Genomic DNA, 22,937 nt, shown 5'->3' on the forward strand with positions numbered 1-22,937 from the left:
CTATTAGGACCTGTAGAACTGTCTTCACGTGTAGCAAAAAAAACCCTAATGTAGTTTCTTGGGGCATCAGTAGTGCCGCTTGGGTTTCTAAAGGCACAAAAGCCGTCTCAATAACAGGGATAAGATGCATTCTGCTAATATGTATATAAATGGGGGGGGGGGAGGGAAAGACATGCATTTCCAGGTTACTTTAAGTAGGAAACATATCTCAGAGTTTAGATGCTTGGATATATTGCTAGCTAACTTACTTCGGCACCCTGAGGAGACCCAAAAACATAGACACAAATTTTTCCTGCAGTGCACTGAAACGGCTTCTTTCTTCAAGGAGTAAGCACTGATTCTCCCCCCCCCCCAAAAAAAACTTTCCCTTTTTTCTCAGGTCTATGAGCAATAAATGAGTAAATCCCCACCCTGCTCCTTTCTCAGGGTAAGAAATGGATTGCATTACAAAAGGGCTAAGCGAAGCAATATTTTATTTCTATAGGCACAAAACTCTTACACAGCGGATGAAAAAATTGTTTTGATAGCGGAAGCTAACTGAAGTGCTTTTTTGGGGGGGGGCAGGCACTTTAAAATTTGAGTGCAGGGGATGATGTGTATGTATGAAACGTTAAACTCATAAGGCATATTTATTCAAACCATATGGAGGTTTAAAATTAATAACTTATTTATATCATTTTATAGGTGCAACTAACTAAGCTATTTATTATGGACCTTCCCTTTTTTCTTGCACTCAGGTGTTTAGGTTGAAAAGGGGCGTGTGTGTGCATGTGCGTTCCAAATCATCTTCTGTTTTGCTTTCTCGCTGATGCACGGACTCCTTATGGGATTCTCTTAGAGCCCGGGATTGCCATTACAGAGAATTCAGCGCACAGCTCTCCATTTAATGTCTTGAATGTACTAAAGGTTGGATGTGAAATGCTTTCCAGGACCGGGACACACCAGGCCCCTGATTTTTGTTACCTTTTTAGATGCGAAGAATGACTGCGTTGCCGACTGCACAAACTGGAGGGCCTTGATTTTTGCAGAGGTGGTGATTGCGTGAAGGCTCTGTATCTACAGAAGGAAAAGAAGCAAGGCACGGAAAATGGGTTCTCCTTGACCGGATTTATTTTTTGCTCCCCTTCATTAGGACGGTATCCCCAGTAAGCTGGGAGTCAAGTCACTGCTGGCTCCCAAACACCCTTGCTTGCTTGCTTGTGTGTTGATTCAAAAGCTGACTGCACGGCTGGGGAGAGAAGGTGAGGCCAACCAGGACCAATCCCTCCGCAGCAAAGCGCATCACAGTATTTGATGATTCTCTGCAGAGGGACCACGGGGAATTAGTGTCCCGAGCTTGTCTTAACAGCTGAATTCCTAGCAGTTGTTTTGAGGAGGTGGCTGGAACATGCCAATTCCCTCGTCAGGACACTTTCCGTACAGCCGTGCTCATCCGTTGCAGTCCGTTGCATCCGTTACGGATGGTGTTTGGGGTGTAGAAACAGCCGGCGGAGAAAGAGCTAAGCACAACACACTGTCCTGTACATTGCTGCTTTTCCAAATGAGGAGAAACGTTGCATGCAGCCTAGTTATGAGTTGGGCCCTTAACGGAAGAAAATCTCCAGGTATCTGTGGAATAATGAACAGTGGCACAATTAAGAGAACACTTCCGGTTGTGTGCTTTGCTTTTGTTTTTGTTAAAGCCAAATGTAGCCGTTCGCTTTCTGGGGCTGTACTGTCAACGGCATTTCCCAGCGATGCTGAAGTCGGATGCTTAGAGGGCACAAGAATACTGAGGCTTCCCATAGGAACGAAGTGGGTCTCAGATTTTTAAGTATGCAGACTGTGAATTGGGGTTGTGAATTGCCTCAGTTGAAGGGAACTGCACTTGCTATGTAGGTCACCTTTCAGTTATGAAATCCCAGTGTTTTCACAGCAAATCCCATGATAGAAAGACCTGTTCTGAGCCATAAAACGAAGGCAGCAGTTTTAGAAAGGTGTTGTTGTTCATTCCAGCCATAAAACGAAGGCAGCAGTTTTAGAAAGGTGGTGTTGTTCATTCCAGCTTAATTCTGTGATTTGTTTCTTCTTTGCAGAGGCCAGAGAGTCTAGACGCAGGCCGATGCCCCTCTGTATGGCCTCGTAGGAGGAGAGCTGGCCTGATCCCGGCCTCTGATCTGGAACAGCACCTCTTGTGCGAAGGGGGCGGGGCTCGCACTGTGCAGACATGGCTTATCGTATTTGCGTTCAGAGGGTTTTGTAGGAAGACTGGGGAAGATGCCTTCCCTGGACTGGAGCTGGCCATGGGAGAAATGGCAACTTCGTAGGCTGGGGCACAGCAAGCAGCACCCCCCCCCCCCCATGTAGGATTCACACTAGTGCAGCTTGGCATTTGGGGAAATCCTGGGCCCAAGATGTGGCGGGGCAGCTGTTTTTGCAAATATTGAGAGCCAGCTTGGTGTGGTGGTTAAGAACGGTGGTTTGGAGCGGTGGAGTCTGCTCTGGAGAACCGGGTTTGATTCCCCACTCCTCCACATGAGCGGTGGAGGCTAATCTGGTGAACTGGATTTGTTTCCCCACTCCTACACACGAAGCCAGCTGGGTGACCTTGGGCTAGTCACAGCTCTCTCAGCCCCACCTACCTCACAGGGTGTCTGTCGTGGGAAGGGAAGGTGATGGTAAGCCGGTTTGAGTCTCCCTTAAGTGGTAGAGAAAGTCGGCATATAAAAACCAACTCTTCTTCTTCTCACTCCGGGGACTGAATGCAAATAATTAAGTAGCATTTTTGTCTTTAAAGGGCTGTGCTACCTCTTTATTTTTCCTGTTGCTTGATAGTAGATAGTCTCAGATGTCAGCTGCGTTGGTCTGGAGTAGAAGAGTTAGATTCGAGTCCAGTAGTGCTTTAGAGACCAACAAGATTTTCAGGGTATGAGCTTTTGAGAGTCAAAGCAGACCCCAAGTGAAGGAAAGACTGGGGTTGGGGGAGTCTCATGGCCACAGGTCCCACTCCCTACACTGGTCTTTCCCCAAAGGGCCAGATGGTACCGCGTAGGGGTGACCGGGGGTTGATTTGTGCCCCACCATTGGTGGATGCTGATTGCACCATGTGCAGATGTTCACAACGTTGAACTCAGGCGCGAGACGCAGCCTCTGTCTTAGATGCCATTAGAAGAGTTTTCTTTCTCCTTCCCCCCTTGTCGCATGCACCGTTCGAACCATGATACTGTGACCTTTCCGACGCAAAACTTTTAAAAATGCAGACAGCGAGCCATTCTGAGCAGCCTACGGCAAGGGCCGCAGGAAGGATGTCTCTTGGAAATGCGGCGGGAGCCGCACCTCCATCTCCCAGCAGGCCAGCCAAGCGCTGCTCAAACTGTCCCCAGAGGGCGGTTGTCCGCATTGACGGGGCGAGGCTGGCGTCCAGCGCGAGGACAAAGTGCGGTTGGAGGCGCTGAATGCCCGAGCGCCTCGGAAAGGGCGGCCTGAAAACGCAAACAGTAAAAAGCGAATATACTCTCTCTCTCTCTCTTTTTTAAAAAGTGGTTCATTTTTGCCGTCAGGAAAAGAAAAAGGATCACTGCTTGTATGCATGCTGGTGGTCAGCAAATGGGATGCTGTGGCTGCTGGACATTGCTGGTATGTTTTTGTTCTCCACTTTCTGTACATTAAAACAACAACAAATAAAGCGATTAAGCTGGTTGGAAGAGTTTTCTCACTTCAAGCGGCGGGGTGTGTGTGTGCAGTGAAGCGTCCAACCTGACTGTTCTTCCGTGTTGAGATGGCCCAGTGGCAATGCTGCGTTGCCTCATCCCTTCATCGTGGTTACGCTCAGTCAGGTTGCCAACCTCCAGGCGGTGGCTGGAGATCTGCTCTTACAACTGATCTCCAGCCAATAGAGATCAGTTCCCCTGGAGAAAATGGCAGCTTTGGCAGTTGGACTCTATGGCATTGAAGTCCCTCCCCTCTCCAAACCCGGCCCTCCTCGGTCTTCGCCCCCAAAATCGCCAGGTATTTCCCAACCCGGAGCTGGCAATCCTAGTTATCAGGAATGCTGCACCACCAAATCTACTCATCCAACCCTTTTCGCTTCCCCACAACCCAGGGTTAGCTAAAACCAGGGTTTGAAGCCAAGGCTCAAAGTTGCATTCTGCCAGCTGTCTAAAGGTATCCGGAGTCAGTGTTCACAGCCTTTGTGCATGACATGAAGCCATGATCGAAGCTGGAATGGGAGATGGACAGAAGACCTGGACAGCATCTTGCCACTAATTGGTTTCTCTAATCTCAGCGTTTATAGTTCTCAAAGTTTAAATGTATTATACCATGCGTGAGATCTTGGATTTTAAGAAGGAGTTTGTTGGATTCTCAGGTGGCAGCTGTTTTAAGTATCGCCCTGACTTCTGTCCTCTTCCCCCGCCCCTGTAGGGATATGATATGGAGCTATTGTGAATTTCACAGGGGCTATGACCAAGTTTAGAACAGAAGACCTCAAGCAGTCCTAAACCCATTCCCCCCCTTGGTAATATTCATGCATAGTTAATTATTCTTTGTGTAAAATACTGTATCTGGTCAGCACCTGACAGAGCCCCCTCTTTACACCTTATGGTTGCTTCGTAAATTGCATACGCAGAAAACAAAGGAATAATTGAGACCAGTCTGAAGGTGTAGAGCAGGTGCATTTTATTATTTACCAGGGAAGTTATATTTTATTTTCTGTATGCTTCTGGCAATCCTCAGTCTCGTTTCACAGCACGAGTGCAGAATTCTGCTTTTAGAATAGTTCTTTTCGCTTGCAGAGATCTTCACTGTCTCGCGTTTGCCCTAACCACCACCTTGTGAGGTAGGCCGCCATTCATGTTTGCAGAAGGAGGAACGACGCTGAAAGTTCAAGATAAGCCCAGGCCGCTGCTGAGCCCATGAGGGAGGTAGGACTTGAACCTGGGCTCCTTGCTATAAGTGAGGTGGCCCTTAGGAGCCTCCTTTTGTGGCCTATCTTCTTCCCAAGGTGGTTACCGTGCCTGTTACATGTAAGCACCCAATGCCGCCTCAAAGCGACTGACAATTGCCCAAATAAAATTATTCAAGGTATGAATTGAATTTAAGCAAGGTTTGGCAGTGCTGAACAGTTCGCCTCGCTGGCCCTGCCAGCCCGAGCAGCATCCTAAGGCCCATCCGTCCTATGGCCAGTCTAGAGAGGCAGACAACCTTGTTTTGCACATCCTTTCTTTCTCAGCGTGCGGCACACTTTGCCTCTTGTGCTGGGCTCCCTCCTGTTTTGCCCCGCTGGGCTTGCCGTACAGCTCCGATGTCGTAGGCCCAAACTCTTTCCAAACCATCGCCGGTAATGCTGCTTGGTGTCCATTTGAGGAAAGGGAAGCGAGCGACCACTACGCAGGCGTCTTCTGGCAGTTCTGCAAGCAGCTTCCTCTCAAGGAGAGGGGCCTGCCATGGAGGAAAGGGGCTGTTACAGCAGCAGCCGAAACAAGGGTGGATGAAAATGAATCCCAGCAATATGATAGAGAACAAACACTGCTCTGAGAGAGCAAACTTCAGCCTCAAACATCAGAACTGTTTTGTTGGTTTAGATTCTTTTTTGCCCAGTGGGGACCCAAAACATCCATCAGCATCCTCCCCTTCCGTTTCACCTTCTCAACTACCCTGTGAGGTAGCTTAGGCTGAGAGGGCGAATGGCCCCAAGGTCCCCCAGCAAGCGTCCAAATTAACAAAGGTGAAATCTCTACCCAAGGTGTCTGCTCCATTCCTCTGATTGTTGCTAACTTGAACGGATTCTCAGACTTGTGGGACAGGTAAAACAAGGGGGCGCTTTCACACATGCTGAATAATGCACTTGCAGTCCACTTTCAATTCACTTTAATTATTGTTTGCAAGTGGATTTTGCTGTTTCACACAGTAAAATCACTCTGCAAAGTGCATTGAAAATGGATGCATTATTCAGTATGTGTGAAAGTGCCCATGGTCAACTCAGGAAGCATTTAGGATTGACTCTTAAGGGCTCTGCGATTGGGTGGAGGGATTCTTGTGCAGTTTAATCAACCTAGATGGGGTTTATTCACCCAGGCTAAGGAAGCCAGTGCTTACAAGAGACACAATTCATAGAAGGCTGCTTTGAGACACTTTTACCAGATGCTGTGATGAGATTTGTGAAGGAAGTCAGCAGCTTAGCTGCCTGTCCGTATTCTGAAAAGACCGAGTGCGATCAGAGTTGTCTGGTTGCTGAGAATGACTTAACTGCGTGCGTCACCACTGCACGCTGCACGCTCCGCTCCATTGCCTCCCTGAGCAAAACGCCTTTCAGTACCCCTACTGCGCATTCTAGAGCATTTCCCTTTTGAGAATGCATCTGCGTGACTTGTAACACCAAACTCAAATTTGCGTGTGAGGCCAGCACAGGGTACTTGGGACATAAACGGAGTAAGCAGGGAAGACACTGGGTACCTAAGGGATGAGGCTGCTGTGATGCTGGAAAAGTCTCGGTTAGTGGGCTCCCTCTAGCCAACAGCTGCCTCAAAATTCACTTGGAGTGGCCTGTCAGAAGTCACCTGAAGCCCGACCAGCCGTGTCTGTATAACTGCAAAGCCGGGACTCGGACCCGGTTTCCCTTGCCACGGCCCAGCATCCGCTCCCAGGCTTCCCGTTAGCATCGCGGCACGGCGGCGCGGGAACTGTGGCATTCAGACTGCAGCCTCTGCAAAAACGAGGCGCTCCTTGCTTTTGGCTGACTCTGCAGTCTGGGGGAAAGCCGGCAGCTCGGCAGCTGGTCGGAGCAAGTCTGCAGCGGCAACGCAGCAAACGGAACGTGCAGATGTGATGTCTCAGCACGGCGGTGTTGGGCACTTCTAGCACCATCGCTGTTCTTTCCTAATGGGTAGACTCTGCTTTTTCCACCCGCCCCACAAAGGAGAAGCCAGCCGGCATTGAAATGAATTAAAAACAGAGAGCATTTAACTGTTGCTTTTTAAAAACAACAACAACCCCTTTGGCTGTCAGGAAAGGTGAATGAAGAAAGGTGTCTTTGGCGCTGATGGGTCAGGCTTCCGTTAACGGTTGTCAAACAACGCTTTGCGTTTGCACGTAGGGAATTAATCTTGAGCTCCAAACAGAAGACCGGTGTCCTTCGCTAACAACCTGGGTGCTTATGGGGCAAAGGTGCTGATCAGCGCTGAGCACCAAGGCTTCTAACTGGGGTGGGAGTGGGTAGCATTCGTGAAATTTTGCCAGGGGCTTCCCTCGCCCTCCTTGCAGAGAGACAAGGGAAAGAATGAAGAGGCCTGCTGGTCCAAGTGTTGTTCTATCCCACCAAGGGGCACTTTCCCAAGGCCTCTAGCTCTGGACTGACCTTATCCTGCCACCAAAATCCCTTTTAACTGGTGAAGTCAGGAACTGATCTGTATGCAAAAAGCCACAGGGCCTCATACTATTCGGAGCACAAATTCTTAGAGCTATCTCTGAAGGCCTCGATGGCCAGGAGGGCATAGCCACTGTCATATTAGGATCTGAAAGACCCTCATTCAGAACCCCATTTGGCCATGGAAGGTCAAGGACCATAAGTCTTTCTCTGTGTAGCCTACCTCGCAGGGGGTGGCATCGGTGTTGGTTCTGCTGATAGAATAGGGGGACAGAAACCTGTACACCATCCAGGATTAAAATGTCCTTGCGAGACTTGCAAGGGAGACTGATTTCAATACAAAGGCCGCCCACTTCCAAAAACAGCAAAGAAGAGAGCGTGTGTTGCCTTCTCTAGTGATAAGAGCTGATTGCAAGAGCTGGAGAGAAGATTTCTGTTTGCCGCTGACTGCGATAAGGTTGCCAAACGCAATGGTTGAGAAGGTTGTTGGCCCCTAAGGCTGCATCCCACTTCTAAATATCCCCCCTCCTCTCTTTTGCATAGAACAGCCCGCTCAGAACAGTTCTTACCAGGCCAGGGGCCAGGAACACGGTCACATTGCTGCAGTCAGAGAGATCGGCCTTCAAAGGGAAACAAAGAAGGATAGCTCAGTGACCATCTCATGGGGAGGGGAAGCATTTTAAATGTTTTTTGATGTTTGAAAGGTGTTAAGGTTCACTGCCTTGGGAACCCTGAATTGGGCAGAAAGGAGGTGCAGAAATATTTTAAATGGATAAAATAAATTCATAACCGGTAGCAATTAATATGCTGGCAGATGGCATACTCGGGCTGTGGGGTTTTTTTTACCCGTCTTCCTCGTCACTTTTATTGGAGGAGACCTCTCTCTGACCCTCCAGCACGGGCCAAATTCCCCATTTACTTCCTTCACAACCCTAGAGATTTTTGTGGGCTGTTTTGGGGTCTGTTGAGAGTAACCCAGGCAGGCTCAAATTGCTTCCGTTTTGCAATTCCTGGGGGAGAAAAGCAGCCTAAGCACAAAATTCCTAAGATTTAACAAAAGGCGCTACTAGATATGGGTTTCTACTGTAATGCTAAACAACAGATGTGTGTGTGTGTGTAAAGTGCCGTCAAGTCGCAGCCGACTTATGGCGACCCCTTTTGAGGTTTTCATGGCAAGAGACGAACGGAGGTGGTTTGCCAGTGCCTTCCTCTGCACAGCAACCCTGGTATTCCTTGGTGGTCTCCCATCCAAATACTAACCAGGGCTGACCCTGCTTAGCTTCTCTTAGGCCAGAAGCTTCTCTTAGCTTCTGAGATCTGACGAGATAAGGCTAGCCTGGGCCATCCAGGTCCGGAAACAACAGATACCGAGGATGATATGATCACAGTGGAGAGTTTCACCTTCCATCTTTAACAAAACAAGCCTTGTTGGCCAAGAACGGGATTCTGCTGTACAGTTAACATTTTAGAAGATTGGTATCTGAGGAAGGCAGCTTTGACTCTTGAAAACATATACCCTGGAAATCTCATTAGTCTTTAAGGTGCCACAGGACGGATTTTGCTCTAAAAGCTCTGAAAATCAGACACGCTGCCCCTGACGCTTCTTGTTAGTCTTGGGATGGGGGAAAAAATACAGATCCCGCAAGGCTTAGCTGTCTTTCTCCCTCTATTGTGGCTAGTGACAACGTGGGAGGAAGATTTCCCCCCAGTACCATGGCCCTGGATCCAAACGGTCCTTGCCAGCAGCATCTTTGGGGGTTTGACTCTCAGTTGGCAAGTCAAAATTTACCTTCCAAAAATCTTCTTGGCAGAAGCGAACCTTTCTGTAACACCCTGCCCGCCAGGCACGAATGTCTGATAGGCACACCAGCCACGGATTGAGCTCGTAGCCAAGGACAGGTCTAAAGCCTTGTCTGTAGGCTTCCACTACCTAGAAAGCACAGCCAGAATCAATTGCATTGTCTATGAGGAGCGGTTAAAACGCTTAGGGCTGTTTAGCTTGGAAAGAAGGTGGCTGAGGGGAGACATGATAGAGGTCTATAAAATTATGCATGGTTTGGAGAGAGTGGACAGGGAGATGTTTTTCTCCCTCTCCCGTAATACCAGAACGCGGGGTCCTCTGCTGAAGCTGGAGGGCGAAAGATTCAAAACAGATAAAAGGAAGTATTTTTTCACACGATGCATAGTTAAATTGTGGAACTCCCTGCCCCCAAATGTGGTGATGGCTGCCAGCTTGGAAGGCTTTATGAGGGAGTGGACATATTCATGGAGGAAAGGGGTATTCATGGCTACTACTTAAAATGGATACTAGTTATGATGCATGCCTGTTCTCTCCGGGATCAGAGGAGCATGCCTATTATCTTAGGTGCTGTGGAACACAGGCAGGATGGTGCTGCTGCAGTCATCTTGTTTGGGGGCTTCCTAGAGGCCCCTGGTTGGCCACTGTGTGAACAGACTGCTGGACTTGATGGGCCTTGGTCTGATCCAGCAGGGCTTTTCTTATGTTCTTATGTCTGTGGCTCGATAGTACTTAGGTGGCAGGACTTGGGAGATCGGACAACTTCCAGCCGTAATGGTTCAGGAACAATAAAAGACAGCATCTTCCAGGACTTCAGGAAATTACCCATAGCGGGGTGTGTGTGTGTGTGTGTGTATCTAAATGAGCCCCAGTGTAGTGCAAAATTGCCCTGGTGTATATGGCTCTCCTTCCCCTATTTATCCTCTCAGCTCCAGGACCCCCAAAAAGCTTCATGGCAAAGTGGGGATTGGGATCTTAGCTGAGCACCCCGACCACTTCCCACTGCAGCCCCACGAGAAAGGGGTGGGGGCGGGAAAGCCCCGTTCTGCAAGCTCTGCTCCGCTTGGGGTTCACCAGATTCAACCTCAGAGGAGCGTGGCGAGCCAGGCGTGAGTTTCTGCCCCTGCAGCGTGCAGGCTCCTTTGAGCACGTCATCGCTCTTACGATTCTGCCATCACCCGACCCTAAGTCCACCAGCTTCCCCGAGCGCCCCTCCAGCAGCGACATCATATTCTCCACCTGCTTGGTACTTGACGGTACGAACGGCACCTGGGTTGAAGGAAAGAGAGCACTGAGCGACACAAAGGATGGGTTTTCCTTCTGCCCTTCAAACCTCGCTAGCTTTCAGACACGTGCAGAATTGGGACATGCAAAGCTACGCTGCTGACTCATCAGTGGGACATGACTGTGCTGCATAGTCACATCTTGCTAATTAGGACAAAGTGCAAAGGCAGTGGAAAATCCAGACACTAATACCCAAAGGGACCAGGGGCCCTGTGAGATTGATTCCACAAGACGTGCCAGCAGCTGAGAATCCAGGACAGACCTTAGAACGACAGAGCGGCGTCTTTATTTGTGATGGGCTAAATGACATTTTGACCCTGACTTGGATGGCCCAGGCTCATCAGATCTTTGAAGCTAAGCAGGGTCGGCTCTGGTCAGCCCTTGGATGAGAGGACCACCAAGGAAGTCCAGGTTCGCAGTGCAGAGCCAGGCAACGGCAAACGACCTCCACACAGTCTCTTGCTTCGAAAACCCTATGGGGTCACCATGAGTTGGCTGTGACTTTGACAGCATTTCCCACCACCAAATGTCCTTAAAAACGGGGCTTGCATGCTGAGGATCTGGAAGATCAGCCTTCACCAGGGAAAAGCTGCCTCTAGGGGAGTACTGTGACTAGTGGAAGGGAGTTTGCAGGGTTCAGACCCCTGTTTTCTCCTTGCCCTGCTGAAACGTTTTGAAAGCGGCTGTCAACCGGGCTACCTGTAACCTGAAAGGCAATCTGCGGAGGCCAGACAGTCTTGTCCACACAATGGAGGCAGCTAAGCCGGCCCCCACTACCATCTGCCAGAGGTCCCAGCTTCTCCTTCTTCCGTGCAATGCGGAGGTTGCCAGCTCTCTGGGATCCAAGTCATCAGGATCCATGCCTGAAAAGGAAAAGAGAGCTTTGAATCAATTTGTCACCTTTGCTTGAACAAAAAGCGCACTTTACTAATAAGCCGCGAGGGCCGAACAGATCCCGAAGCCTGTCACAGAAATAAAACACCTTGGCAGTTGCACTGATTGTGATACCAGCTGCCAAGAACTGCTCCCCCATCATTTTATTACATATTTCCCATGGGCAGTGAAGAACACATGAAGCTGCCTTATCCTGAATTAGACTATTGGTCTGCCAAGGTCAGTCTTGTCTACTCAGACTGGCACCAGCTCTCCAGGGTCTCTGGTGGAGGTCTTTCACATTGCCTCCTACCGATTCCTCCTAATTGGAGATGCTGAGGATTGAACCCGGGACCTGCACGCCAAGCAGATGCTCTGTGGTACTGCTGAGTCACAGCCGCTCCTCCAGAAATAGTGCATTAGCAATGACGTCAGAGAGAGAGAAAAAAATCTTTGCTCCGTTTTCACCCTCGGTGCTCACTTGGCTTTCCCTTTCAATGCAACCAGAGACCGCCACAGCCACTGTATACATTGGCAACTTACAAAAACATTGGCAGTATGCGTATATGTGTCTCGGTGTGCGGGTGGAATAATCACCACAGGAATTTGTTCAAAGGGGCTTTCACTTGAGGGAGAAAGAACGGGCATCTATAGCAGAGAATTTTCAACTCCTCAGCAAACTTCAGTTTCCAGGATTCTTTGAGACAAGCTATGCTATAAGCGGTATAAAACAGATACCAATATGGGTGTGTTGTGTGAGTCTGGCCAACCCACCCCTCAAGCATGGCCCCAAAACAGACATAAAGAAATGAGATGGTGAAATGGTGGAGTCTAATGTACTTGCTTATTTCATTTATACCCCACCTTTCTCCTCAGTGGGGACCCAAAGCGGTTTATATCATTCTCCACTCCTCCATTTCATCCTCACAACACCCCTGTGAGGAAGGTTTAGGCTGAGTGTGCGACTGTCCCGAGGTCACCTGGCAAGCTTCCTTCGTGGCAGAGTGGGGATTCAAACGGTGTTCTCCCAGATTGTAGTCCAACACTCTGACTGCATCACACCACGGTTGCATGCATTTATTTCTCCCCAGTTGGGACTCAAAGCAGCTTAGACCATGGGGGTGGGGAAAGGCTTCATGCATTGTGCAGGGGGTTGGACTAGATGACCCCTGAGGTCCCTTCCAGCTCTATGTTTCTAAGAAAGCAGCGCCTAGGGTTGCCAGATCCCTCTTTGCCACCGGCGGGAGGTTTTTGGGGCGGAATCTAAGGAGGGTGGGTTTTGGGGAGGGGACTTCAGTGCCATAGAGTCCAATTGCCAAAGCGGCCACTTTCTCCAGGGGAACAGCTCTATCAGCTGGAGATCACTTGTAATAGCAGGTTGTACCTGGAGGTTGGCAACCCTAGCAGCGCCTGTAAGCCAGAGCTCAGCAATATTGTTTAATAAATTTTTTTAATTTTCAAGTTGATTTACAATCTTAGTTATTTTCAATTCATAAAGTACATAATATAAAAGATTTCTATCTTATCTCTAGGCAAATATATATATTTAACTTCCCCTCTCCCCTCCTCAGTCCATTTAATATCCATAATTCTCTCTTTGTATTCAATTCTAATTCATTATAAAAAACCAAAACTGTCAATCTTCCGTTACATTTTTAAACTTTGGTAATTTAGTTACTCCTAGCATTTTGAATTAGATTAATTCATAACCCTTAATATTTCCCATCAGAGCTCAGCAATCTTGGCGCTTGGCAGATTTCCCAGTTGTCTGTGTCTCCCCACCCCGGGTTCCCCCCAGTTCCCTTCTTGTGGCACCCATTAATAATCATGATTTATAACCAATAATAAAAACAAAAAAACCCCCAGTTTTTAACATAGCTTTTGCAAAAAAAAAAACAAGCAGCTTTTTGTTAAAAACGGCTACCTTACCTATGCGAAAAACAGCTACCTTAACCCCGCCCCCCTGCCCCCCAAATCTCGGTAGTCGTTTCCTGCAACAACGCACAGGGCACGGTTGCAAAAAGCCTTCCCAAGGAACAGCGTTTACCCCCCGAGCCCAAAACGCGCACGGGAACCTGGGCACAGGGCAACAGCTGGTGCCATAGAGAGCAGAGGGGGCAGAGCGGCCCCTCGAACCCTCCCAACGGAAAAAGGGGGGCGGCGGCGGCGGCCGCTCTTCCCCTGCCGGAGCTGCGGCTCTTGCCTCGGCTGTCTATGGTTGGCGGGCTCTTTCGAGGGAAGCGGCGGGAAGGAGAGAGCGAGGGAGAGAGAGGGAGAGGGGAGCTGCGGCTGTCGCCATGGCCAAAGGTAGCCGGCCAAAGGGAGACATCATCCCCCTCTCCCCCCACCCCGGTCAGCAGCTGTGCAGCAGGCGGACGTCCCACAGGGTGGAGTTTCTGACCCCCCGCAAACGGCACCTGTGGCATCTCTGCCTGTTGCACTTCTGCTGAGCGTGCGGGAGCGATGCCAGGGAGTACTTAAATTTATATATATATGAGTGTGTGTGTGTGTGTGTATATGTATATATGTCTGTGTGTATATATGTGTGTGTATGTATATGTGTGTGTATATATGTCTCTGTGTATGTATATATGTGTGTGTATATATGTATATATATGTGTGTGTGTGTGTATGTGTATGTATGTGTATGTATATATGTATATATGTCTGTGTGTATATATGTGTGTGTGTGTATGTGTGTATATGTGTGTGTGTATATGTCTCTGTGTATGTATATATGTGTGTTAATATATGTATATATATGTGTGTGTGTATATATATGTGTGTGTGTGTGTGTATATGTGTGTGTGTGTATGTGTATGTATATATGTATATATGTCTGTGTGTATATATGTGTGTGTGTATATATATATGTGTGTGTATATGTGTGTGTATATATGTGTGTGTGTGTATGTGTATGTATATATGTATATATGTCTGTGTATATATGTGTGTGTGTATATATATATGTGTGTGTATATGTGTGTATATGTGTGTGTATATATGTGTGTGTGTATATGTATATGTGTGTGTATATATGTATATATATATATGTGTGTGTGTGTATATGTGTGTGTGTGTATATATGTGTGTGTATATATATGTGTGTGTGTGTGTGTGTATATAGTATGAATAGGGTTTCCTCTGCACAGAACAGCTGTGTGCCAACAATAATCAAGGGGGGGCATTTTGTTCAGTGGGGTGGTGGTGGTGGTGGTGGGGGTAAACTCTGTTAAGAGTCCTATCAGTTGCACAGAGGTTGATTTGCAACGGGGAACGAGAGTAATCCCAACAGGGATGAGAGGAAAGTGTCAACTTGTGGATTTCTGCCTGTCGCACGTGCAAAAATTCCAGTTTGGGTAAGGTAAGGGGTGGGGGGGATACTGCCATCCCATAAGCGCTCCTGTGTTTTTAAATCTACGGGCAGGTGGCCGGTTTAATTTTGTCGGCAAGTCGGAAGAAAAGAACACTTTGTAAAAAACGGTTTAGAAAGTCTCTGCTTATTTGTCCAGGAAAGGGACAAAAATTCATGTAGTGCTTTCTATTGAGGCCAACCCAAATGGCACAAAACACTGTGCAAACTTTTGAGCTTATCAGAACTCTTTATCAGTCCAGGTGTTATTTAAAAAAAATTAAAAATGAAGGAGGATAAAAGATTTCCCAGGTCCAGAAGACAGGCATGACAAGGTCTTAAGATCAGGCCCTGGAAAATCTGCTCCCGCCCCTTCCATTTTTTTTATTCTTATAACATCTGGCCAGATGAAGACTTCCGATGAGCTCAAAAGCTTGCACAACGTTTAGTGTTGTGTTTGTTGATCCCAATAAAAGATAATGCATGGATTTTATGGCCTTTATATGTGTTGCTGCCCTGACCTGGATGCCCCAGGCTAGCCTGATCTCGTCAGATCTCAAGCTAAGGGTCAGCCCTGGTTAGTATTTGGATGGGAGACCACCAAGGAAGTCCAGGGTCACTACGCAGAGGAAGGCACTGGCAAACCACCTCTGTTAGTCTCTTGTCATTAAACCCCCCAAAAGGGGTCGCCATAAGTCGGCTGCGACTTGAGGGCACGTTACACACACACATATGTTGCTGTGGATTTTGCAAAGAAGCCTATGGCTGGTCACAGCTTTTACCTATCCACCAATGCTTGGCCATCCCGTTTTGCAGAGGCCAAGTTCGGATCTCCCTTCTTGCTTCCCAGAAGCCAACTTAGGGAATGTGTGCAGAAATCCCTGTCATGGGAAGCAGAAGCCGTTTCATTTTCAGGAATTGTGTTGCGACTGTCGGTGTTTAACTGCTCTGCTCCCCACCTGCAGTGTGGCAGCACCCGTTCCTGAATGTCTTCAAGCACTTTAAAGTCGAGGAATGGAAAAGGTCAACCAAAGAAGGCGACGTGACAACCGTGATGGTACAGCCATGGCTGCCTCTGTCGATCTATTTACGTTATTTATAGTCCGCCTTTGTCGTTGAGACTCAAGGCAGATTATACAGCGTTAAGCCAGCACAATCAACAGAATAAGACATTGCTCGTTATATTATTGTTGTAGGGAGCCAGCGTGGTGTAGTGGTTAAGAGCGATGGTTTGGAGCGGTGGACTCTGGGGAACTGGGTTTGATTCCCCACTCCTCCTCATGAGCGGTGGAGGCTGATCTGGTGAACTGGGTTTGTTTCCCCTCTCCTACCCACGAAGCCAGCTGGGTGACCTTGGGCTAGTCACAGCTCTCTTAGAGCGCTCTCAGCCTCACCTACCTCACAGGGTGTCTGTTGTGGGGAGGGAAAGAGAAGGTGATTGTAAGCCTGGTTAATTCTTCCTTAGGTGGTAGAGAAAGTCGGCATATAAAAACCAACTCTTCTGCTTCTTTTTCTCTTTTTTGTTTCTCTGTTGCCTCGAAGAAAAAGAAGCCAGGCCCAGGCGGCCTTTTTCAGCATGTCCTGGGCTGGGAAAAAAGTCTGGGGTCTTGGTCTGCCGCCTTTCTCTTGTAGCAATTGATCATCGTGTGGTGGTGGGGAGAGGGAATGAGCGACAGGAACGAGACTCTGTTTCAAAGCTTGGCTGAATACTAAATTGGGCCCCTGAGCTTACCTCGCAGGGCTGTTGTGAAGGTAAAATAATATGTAACACAACTGCTTTTGTGCTACAGTTGAGAAAGCAAGCTCTGGCCTCCAACACAATGATGGTAAAATAAGAACTTTGTTAGTCTTCAAGATTCCACAAGACTCCTGGTTCTTTTTGCTCCCCATATGTCGCCAGGCTCAGTTTCCTCCTTTCCGTCTGTTGTCTTTCCTATGCATGCCTTCGCATCTCCCTCTGTTCCCTGTCCAGGACAAGACTCTGAAAGGCACGGTGTATCGCATCAGCGGTTCGGTCCCCGCCGGCAACTACCTCCAGCTTCCCAAGACCAGTACACAATCACTGAGCCTGACCGGCTGCTACCTCTACATCCTTTTCAAGCCCATGCCGACCAAATATTTTGTGGTGCATCTGGACGTCGCCACAGAGGTGGGTGAAGGTGTCCTTCCTTGCCCTCAACAGCAGGTGTCGTCACGTGAGCCACAGGTTGAGGTGGGGTCCACGGGGCAGGGGTGGTCTCTAGCCGTGCCTGCTTTCTCGACCGTCAGGTGGGCCTTCTCGAGCTCAAGATGGATTACACAGAGCAAGGATCGCAGGCTTAGTTTCTGCAGACCACAGGCTTAATTTTTGTCCAGCTGTTCAGGGGTCTTCAGCACAGTGTATCTGGGGCCTCACAAACAAGAGACCTGTCCCTGTTGAGTCGGTGGTGTTCCTTTTTTTCATGCAGGACAGCCAAGTGGTCCGTATCTCCTTTTCCAACCTCTTCAAGGAGTTCAAGTCGACGGCCACGTGGCTGCAGTTCCCCTTCATCTGCGGGGCGGCCAAGGGATCCGTCTACGATAACACGGCCAAGGCGGCCAAGCGAGGTAAGAAGAAATTGGTTGCCGAGATGAGATCCAAATTAGGGGCTTCCTGGCTCACGCTATTTGAGAACTTAAAGGCCGGGGAATGAATGCAGGGCTTGGGCGTTGTGCGTTCAGTGTCTCCCTGGTCAACTTTGTGCTTGCCGGGTTTCTGACCCTCAGATCTGGTGGGCCTGGCTCCCTCCAACGTGCGCTGGACTTTCCTGGCCCTCGACCTCCGCCACATCCTCTCCCTGTACCTGAACAGGAGCTACAGCCATCTGAAGAGCATCAAGCTCTGCTCCAACCTGCTGGTGAAAAACCTGTTCACCAGCAACTTGCTCTTCGACCCAGGTGAGAGATCGGGGAAGCGTAAGCCGATGGCTCCATGTCGTCATCCATCGTGTTTAAAAACCAGGCGGCCCAGAGCTTATAATCAGGGTCCTTTGCAAGAAAGTTGGGCCCCGTGGCGCAGAGTAGTAAGCTGCAGTACTACAGTCCAAGCTCTGCTCACTACCTGAGTTTGATCCCGACGGGAGTCGGTTTCAGGTATCCGGCTCAAGGTCGACTCAGCCTTCCATCCTTCCGAGGTCGGTAAAACAAGCACCCAGCTTGCTGGGGGTAAAGGAAAGACGACTGGGGAAGGCACTGGCAAACCACCCTGTAAACAAGGTCTGCCTAGTAAACGTCAGGATGTGATGTCACCCCATGGGTCAGGAATGACCCGGTGCTTGCACAGGGGACCTTTACCGGCCCCCCATCATCCTTAACTCTGAAGTCCCTCCCTGTCTTTTCCTCTCATGTATGACTAGATAATGCATTTTTAAAAAATGGACTTGATCTCCTGTAAAATACAGGAGCGGGTGAGGAAGCAGAGGTACAGAAGCGCATGCAAATGGCTGCAGTTCTCCTCGGTTCTGATCGCAGGAGTGCTTCTGACTTCTCCTTCCTGGGTCTCTCTGCTAATTTTTTCCCCAAGGCGTCTCCTTGTCTGAAGCTCATCAATCCAAGCTGGTCTTGAGCGGCACCTCCCCCATCCCACGAGAAATGGCGTTCCCCGTGCCGAAGGGCGAAAATTGGCACGACCTCTACGATCACATTAGGTGTGGCTTGCTAGGTTCTGTTTTTTTGCCAGAGATTTCCTCCTGTGTTTCTTAAAAAAAAAAAAATGTTGACGTATCTCTTGTGTAGAGGTGAAAGAACTGATGTGGGGGGTGCGCATAGTAATGTAGAACCGCCACGGGTTGCGTGTGTTGTGTTTGGGCATTGGAGAATTGTAATACCCCATACAGGTCAGGAGGGTTTTAGTGGTCAATTGTGAAGAGCCGTGCTGGTCTATGACTGTTTTGAATTAAGATTAAGAACTGTGATACTGCAGCTGGGAAGGACCCTTACAAATCACCCTCTTGAGCTCTGGGTACCCCATCGGTACACCTTTCCGTTGCTTTTGTGGTTCTCTGCACTCGTCCATAAATTGCAGCTTGCATGACCTTCCCCCTCTAGCGATGGTATTAATTCAGCCGTGAGGGTATAACTCTTGCGTCTTGGGCAGCGCTGCAAAACAAAGCCTTCCACAGTCCGTCCTGCCTTGTCACCGATCAGCCTCTCTCTGGCCGTCTTCCTCAGGTTTCCTTCAGATGGAGCCAAGATGCCGTTCGACTCTATTCAGAAAGGCACTTTGACGGCAGCTTCAGGTAAGGTGAACGAATCGCAGGAACGGGGGGGTCACCGAAGTGGATGGCTTCTTGCTGGCGGCCGAAATCTTGAGGACTTGAAGTCTCTTTCTCTCTCGGGCTTCTTCAGATGCTCATGTTCAAGATGGCCCAGGTAGCTGCCTTCCCAAGCAAGTAACGCTGAGCAAACCTGTTCGGGACAGAGTATCTCTCATCCAGCAAATCACCATTCCCAAGGAGGTGAAAATTTGCTTTGGTGGCAATTTCTTTCCCCCGGGGCTGATGCAATTCCACAGATTCACCACCCAGATGAGAACGTGGCTGTCCCGTCACTAGGAAGCAGAGGTCTATGGCAGTTGCCTAGGCTTGCCAACTCCTGGTTGGGAAAATACTGGTGATGTGGGGCTGGAGCCTGGGGAGGGCAGGGTTTGGGGAGGGGAGAGACCTCAACTGGGTATAATGCCCTAGAGGAAGAAAGAAGAGGGGAAGAAGGTTGGACCAGAACCAACGAGTTGAAATTAAATCAAAAGAGTTTCCATCTAGACATTAGGAAGAATTTCCTAACAGAGCGGTTCCTCGGTGGAACAGGCTTCCTCGGGAGGTGGTGAGCTCTCCTTCCCTGGAGGTTTCTAAGCAGAGGCTAGATGGCCATCTGTCAGCAATGCTGATTCTGTGACCTTAGGCAGATCATGAGAGGGAGGGCATCTTGGCCATCTTCTGGGCATGGAGTGGGGGTCACTGGGGGTGTGGGGGGGAGGTGGATGTGGGTTTCCTGCATTGTGCAGGGGGTTGGACTAGATGACCCCGGTGGTCCCTTCCAGCTCTATGATTCTATGATTTTGGAAGTTGGCCTCTGACAGTTGCTGGAACCAGCCCCTCACGAGTAGGAACAGGGTCCCTTGCTCAGGTCCCTGATCCTAATGATTACTTCTCTTGCAGATGCCTCGTCAGTCCCCTCTGCTAGCCAAGAACATCCCCAGAGTCAAGCTGGCTGCCTCCAAAACTCCGCAGGAGCGGGACCAAACCGGCTGGAGAGAAGGGCCGCAAGATGGAGGCGATTCCGGCTTCCTGTTGTCTCTGGCGGATGACGGCGGCATCCACGTGTACGCCCACAAAAACGGGGATGTCACCATCCACGCGGTCAGGGTCGATTCGGACGAGGTGGGTCAGAGCGCCGTTGGCTGTGGTGACATTCCTTTGTTGAGGGTGGAGGGAGGGGGGGAAGCCTGCTAGTACTCAGGAATGTTGTGGGTGGAGGTGATGTTAGTCTTTTCCTTGGAAAAGGGGAAGGGGCATGTGAGGTTGCCCTTCTGCTGAGTCAGGCCGTCGCTCGGTCATGGCCTGTCTTGCCTGCTCTGGCTGGCAGCAGCTCTCCAGGATCCCATGTAGAGGGTTTGGGCCTTTCGGCCAGAATTTGAGCGTCAAATATCCATCTCTCTAGGACTCCTCTGCAAAAGGGCCTGGACCAAAAGTGATCTCCACCAGGAATTCTGCTCACTGCACGGTGAGAAAACAGACCTTGCTCTTCCACTTTAAAAGAAATCATACATAGCTTGGATGCCCGCTGCCTCTCCATCGCTCCTGGCTTCCTGGAAGAGCTGATTTGCTCATGCAGATCTGGCCCACGGATCCCTCTGTTCTCTGAATCCCTGCCTCTCCCCCCTCCTGCGGTTACAGCTGCCTCCTGTTCCTTTCTCATCTTGCAACGGCCGCCGGTGCCACCATCGCGGCCACAAGCAGTGGGTGTGTGGGGCAGGCGACGGCTCCCGCGGCCGTCGGGTTAAGGGCGGGCTTGGCCTGTGCCAGGACCTGGGCGGGTCGCGTGACTCAAAGCCACCGGCTCTTCGGAGACTTTGAAGAATGACCCGTTGCAGCGTGAAGTGACACTTGGTCAAGGAAGCCTCCTCTTGATGCATGCTGATTTGAGTCTGATATTTGGCTTTCAGAGGCTCTTGCCAGACCCGATCCTGAAGCTGAAGAGGATTATTGGGTTTGGAGGCTGCAGCACCCGATGGGTCAGTATACGCAAAAAACAAATACACACGCTAAGACCTTTAGCGGTGCCAGAGGAAAATGCAGCGGTGTGTCTAGGTGCGCGAGGTGTAGTGGTTAGGAGCGGCAGACTCTAATCTGGAGAAATCTAATTGTATGATTCCCCACTCCTCCCTATGAGTAGCGGACTCTAATCTGGTGAACTGGGTTGGTGTCCCCACTCCCAACACATATGAAGCCAGCTGGGTGTCCTTGGGCTAGTCCCAGTTCTCTCTGAACTCTCTCAGCCTCACCTACCTCACAAGTTGTCTGCTGTGGGGAGAGGAAGGGAAGGTTTGATTCTTCCTTAAGTGGTAGAAAAAGGCCTATGAAAACCAACTCCTCCTCCCCTTCCTTCCTTCCTTCCTTCCTTCCTTCCTTCCTTCCTTCCTTCTTTCCTTCTTTCCTTCTTTCCTTCTTTCCTTCTTTCCTTCTTTCCTTCTTTCCTTCTTTCCTTCTTTCCTTCCTTCCTTCCTTCCTTCCTTCCTTCTTTAGTGCTGCCTCTCCTGGGATTGGAGATAAGCTGGCCAAATGCATCAAAGGTTGTAGGGGTAACCCTTGGCCAAAAACTGGGGGTCAAGCTGACCTAGAGAAGTGGGGAGAAATGGCTAAGACTTGAGTTTTCAACCTTGTGTACTCTCAGCTTTAACGAGGCCAAAATTGCTCCCTGGGATTTCACAAACACCCCCCATGATATTTTGTTGTTCTTGTAAAATTGCAATGTAGCATGTATTCTGACTGTGTGTCATTTTTAACCCTAATGGCTTTGGTGGTAGAATGAGTGTGAAGGGTGAGAGGGACAGAATTCTCTGTCTCTCCCTCCTGCATTGGCTGCTTTTCTGTCCCCGCCCTGCCAAAAGGGAATACAGGATCAAGAATTGGTTTGGTTTTTTTTTTCCTTTGCAGTTAATGTCGTGCTCAATGCAGCTACCAAAATTTTCTAAATTGACTTATTTGAGACCAGTTAGACTCCCCACGCAGGTTCCCGGAGAGGCGGCATAAAAATGTCCTAAATGAAAATCTTTGTCACCCCAGGCACTGTGGGCTGCCCACGGCAGAGTAGTGGTTTACCCCTGCCACGCGCTGATCGTGGCCGTCGCTCTGGACTCTGGCAGACAGTGGTTCTTTGCTGGCCATACAGATAAGGTAACGTTGGGCCCCTTGTTGATACATTTCTCTTATTGGTTGAATAAAGCCAACTGTTATGAGGACCCTTAAACTTGCTTAAAGTTGTTAAAGATTAAACTTGCTTAAAGGGTTTTAGGTATGGTTTGGAGAAGGTTCAAGGCAGTGGTTTAGCAAAAGAGCTGGCGTGGTGTAGCGGTTAGAGTGTCGGGATCGGGGAAACCCAGGTTTGAATCCCCACTGCGCCTTGAAAGCTCTCTGGGTGACCTGGGACCAGTCACACTGTCTCAGCCTACCTCACAGGGTAGTGGTGAGGATAAAACACACACACACACACACATCAATAAAGGAGAATGATTGCTTCCTTCATATGATGTGGGCATCTCCACGTAAGAAATGGAAAAATGTTTCCACAAGGGTGTGATTGATTCCCCCCCCCCCCCGTAGGTGGCAGCGCTGGCCTTTAATGGCAACTGCACTCTGCTGGCCTCCACCCAGATCGGGCACCTGAGCATGATGCGCCTCTGGGACTTTGCAAGCACCAAGTGTCTCTCCATGTTTAAAACGGGCATGCATTCGGTCTCTTGCCTCAGGTGCGTACAAGAGCACCGTCCCAGAGGTGGGGGTGGGGGGCGCAGAGGTGCGTGGAAACGTTAAAGGGAGGACTGCTGGGTCGGGCTGGCGATAAAAGCGCTTCCTTTACCCGCCCGGGTGTTTGTCCTCCTGCAGCTTTTCCTACAACGGGAATATCCTGTGCGGCACCGGGAAAGACGGGCATGGGAAAACGGTGAGTACTTCAACATTTCTTACTTTGCCATCTGAGTCCTCAGTGGAGCAGGCTTCCTCGGGAGGTGGTGAGCTCTCCTTCCCTGGAGGTTTTTAAGCAGAGGCTATAGG

General features: G+C 49.5%; 2 protein-coding genes across 2 annotated transcripts in view; one reads left to right on the top strand and one right to left on the bottom strand.

The window, feature by feature from the left end:
• Window positions 1-66: 66 nt before the first annotated feature.
• LOC130492806 (adenine nucleotide translocase lysine N-methyltransferase-like) lies at window positions 67-11,285 on the bottom strand. The gene is made up of 8 exons (XM_056866592.1): window positions 11,124-11,285; window positions 10,305-10,409; window positions 9,132-9,272; window positions 7,912-7,962; window positions 5,222-5,418; window positions 3,266-3,461; window positions 964-1,056; window positions 67-87 (listed from the first exon to the last, which is right to left on the bottom strand). Exons 1-8 carry the CDS (start codon window positions 11,283-11,285, stop codon window positions 67-69), a joined length of 966 nt encoding a protein of 321 aa, XP_056722570.1.
• A 2,309-nt stretch (window positions 11,286-13,594) lies between these two features.
• The window catches only part of WDR90 (WD repeat domain 90), a 36,551-nt gene continuing 27,208 nt past the window's right edge, over window positions 13,595-22,937 (top strand). Inside the window, 14 exon segments of the mRNA XM_056866484.1 lie at window positions 13,595-13,604; window positions 15,615-15,706; window positions 16,622-16,798; window positions 17,097-17,235; window positions 17,395-17,565; window positions 18,191-18,314; window positions 18,838-18,905; window positions 19,015-19,124; window positions 19,824-20,045; window positions 20,326-20,388; window positions 20,831-20,899; window positions 21,951-22,061; window positions 22,488-22,633; window positions 22,770-22,827. Coding sequence (XP_056722462.1) covers window positions 13,595-13,604; window positions 15,615-15,706; window positions 16,622-16,798; window positions 17,097-17,235; window positions 17,395-17,565; window positions 18,191-18,314; window positions 18,838-18,905; window positions 19,015-19,124; window positions 19,824-20,045; window positions 20,326-20,388; window positions 20,831-20,899; window positions 21,951-22,061; window positions 22,488-22,633; window positions 22,770-22,827 — 1,560 coding nt within the window.

The sequence above is a fragment of the Euleptes europaea genome, chromosome 21 (assembly GCF_029931775.1).
Source record: "Euleptes europaea isolate rEulEur1 chromosome 21, rEulEur1.hap1, whole genome shotgun sequence".
Lineage (NCBI taxonomy): Eukaryota > Metazoa > Chordata > Lepidosauria > Squamata > Sphaerodactylidae > Euleptes > Euleptes europaea.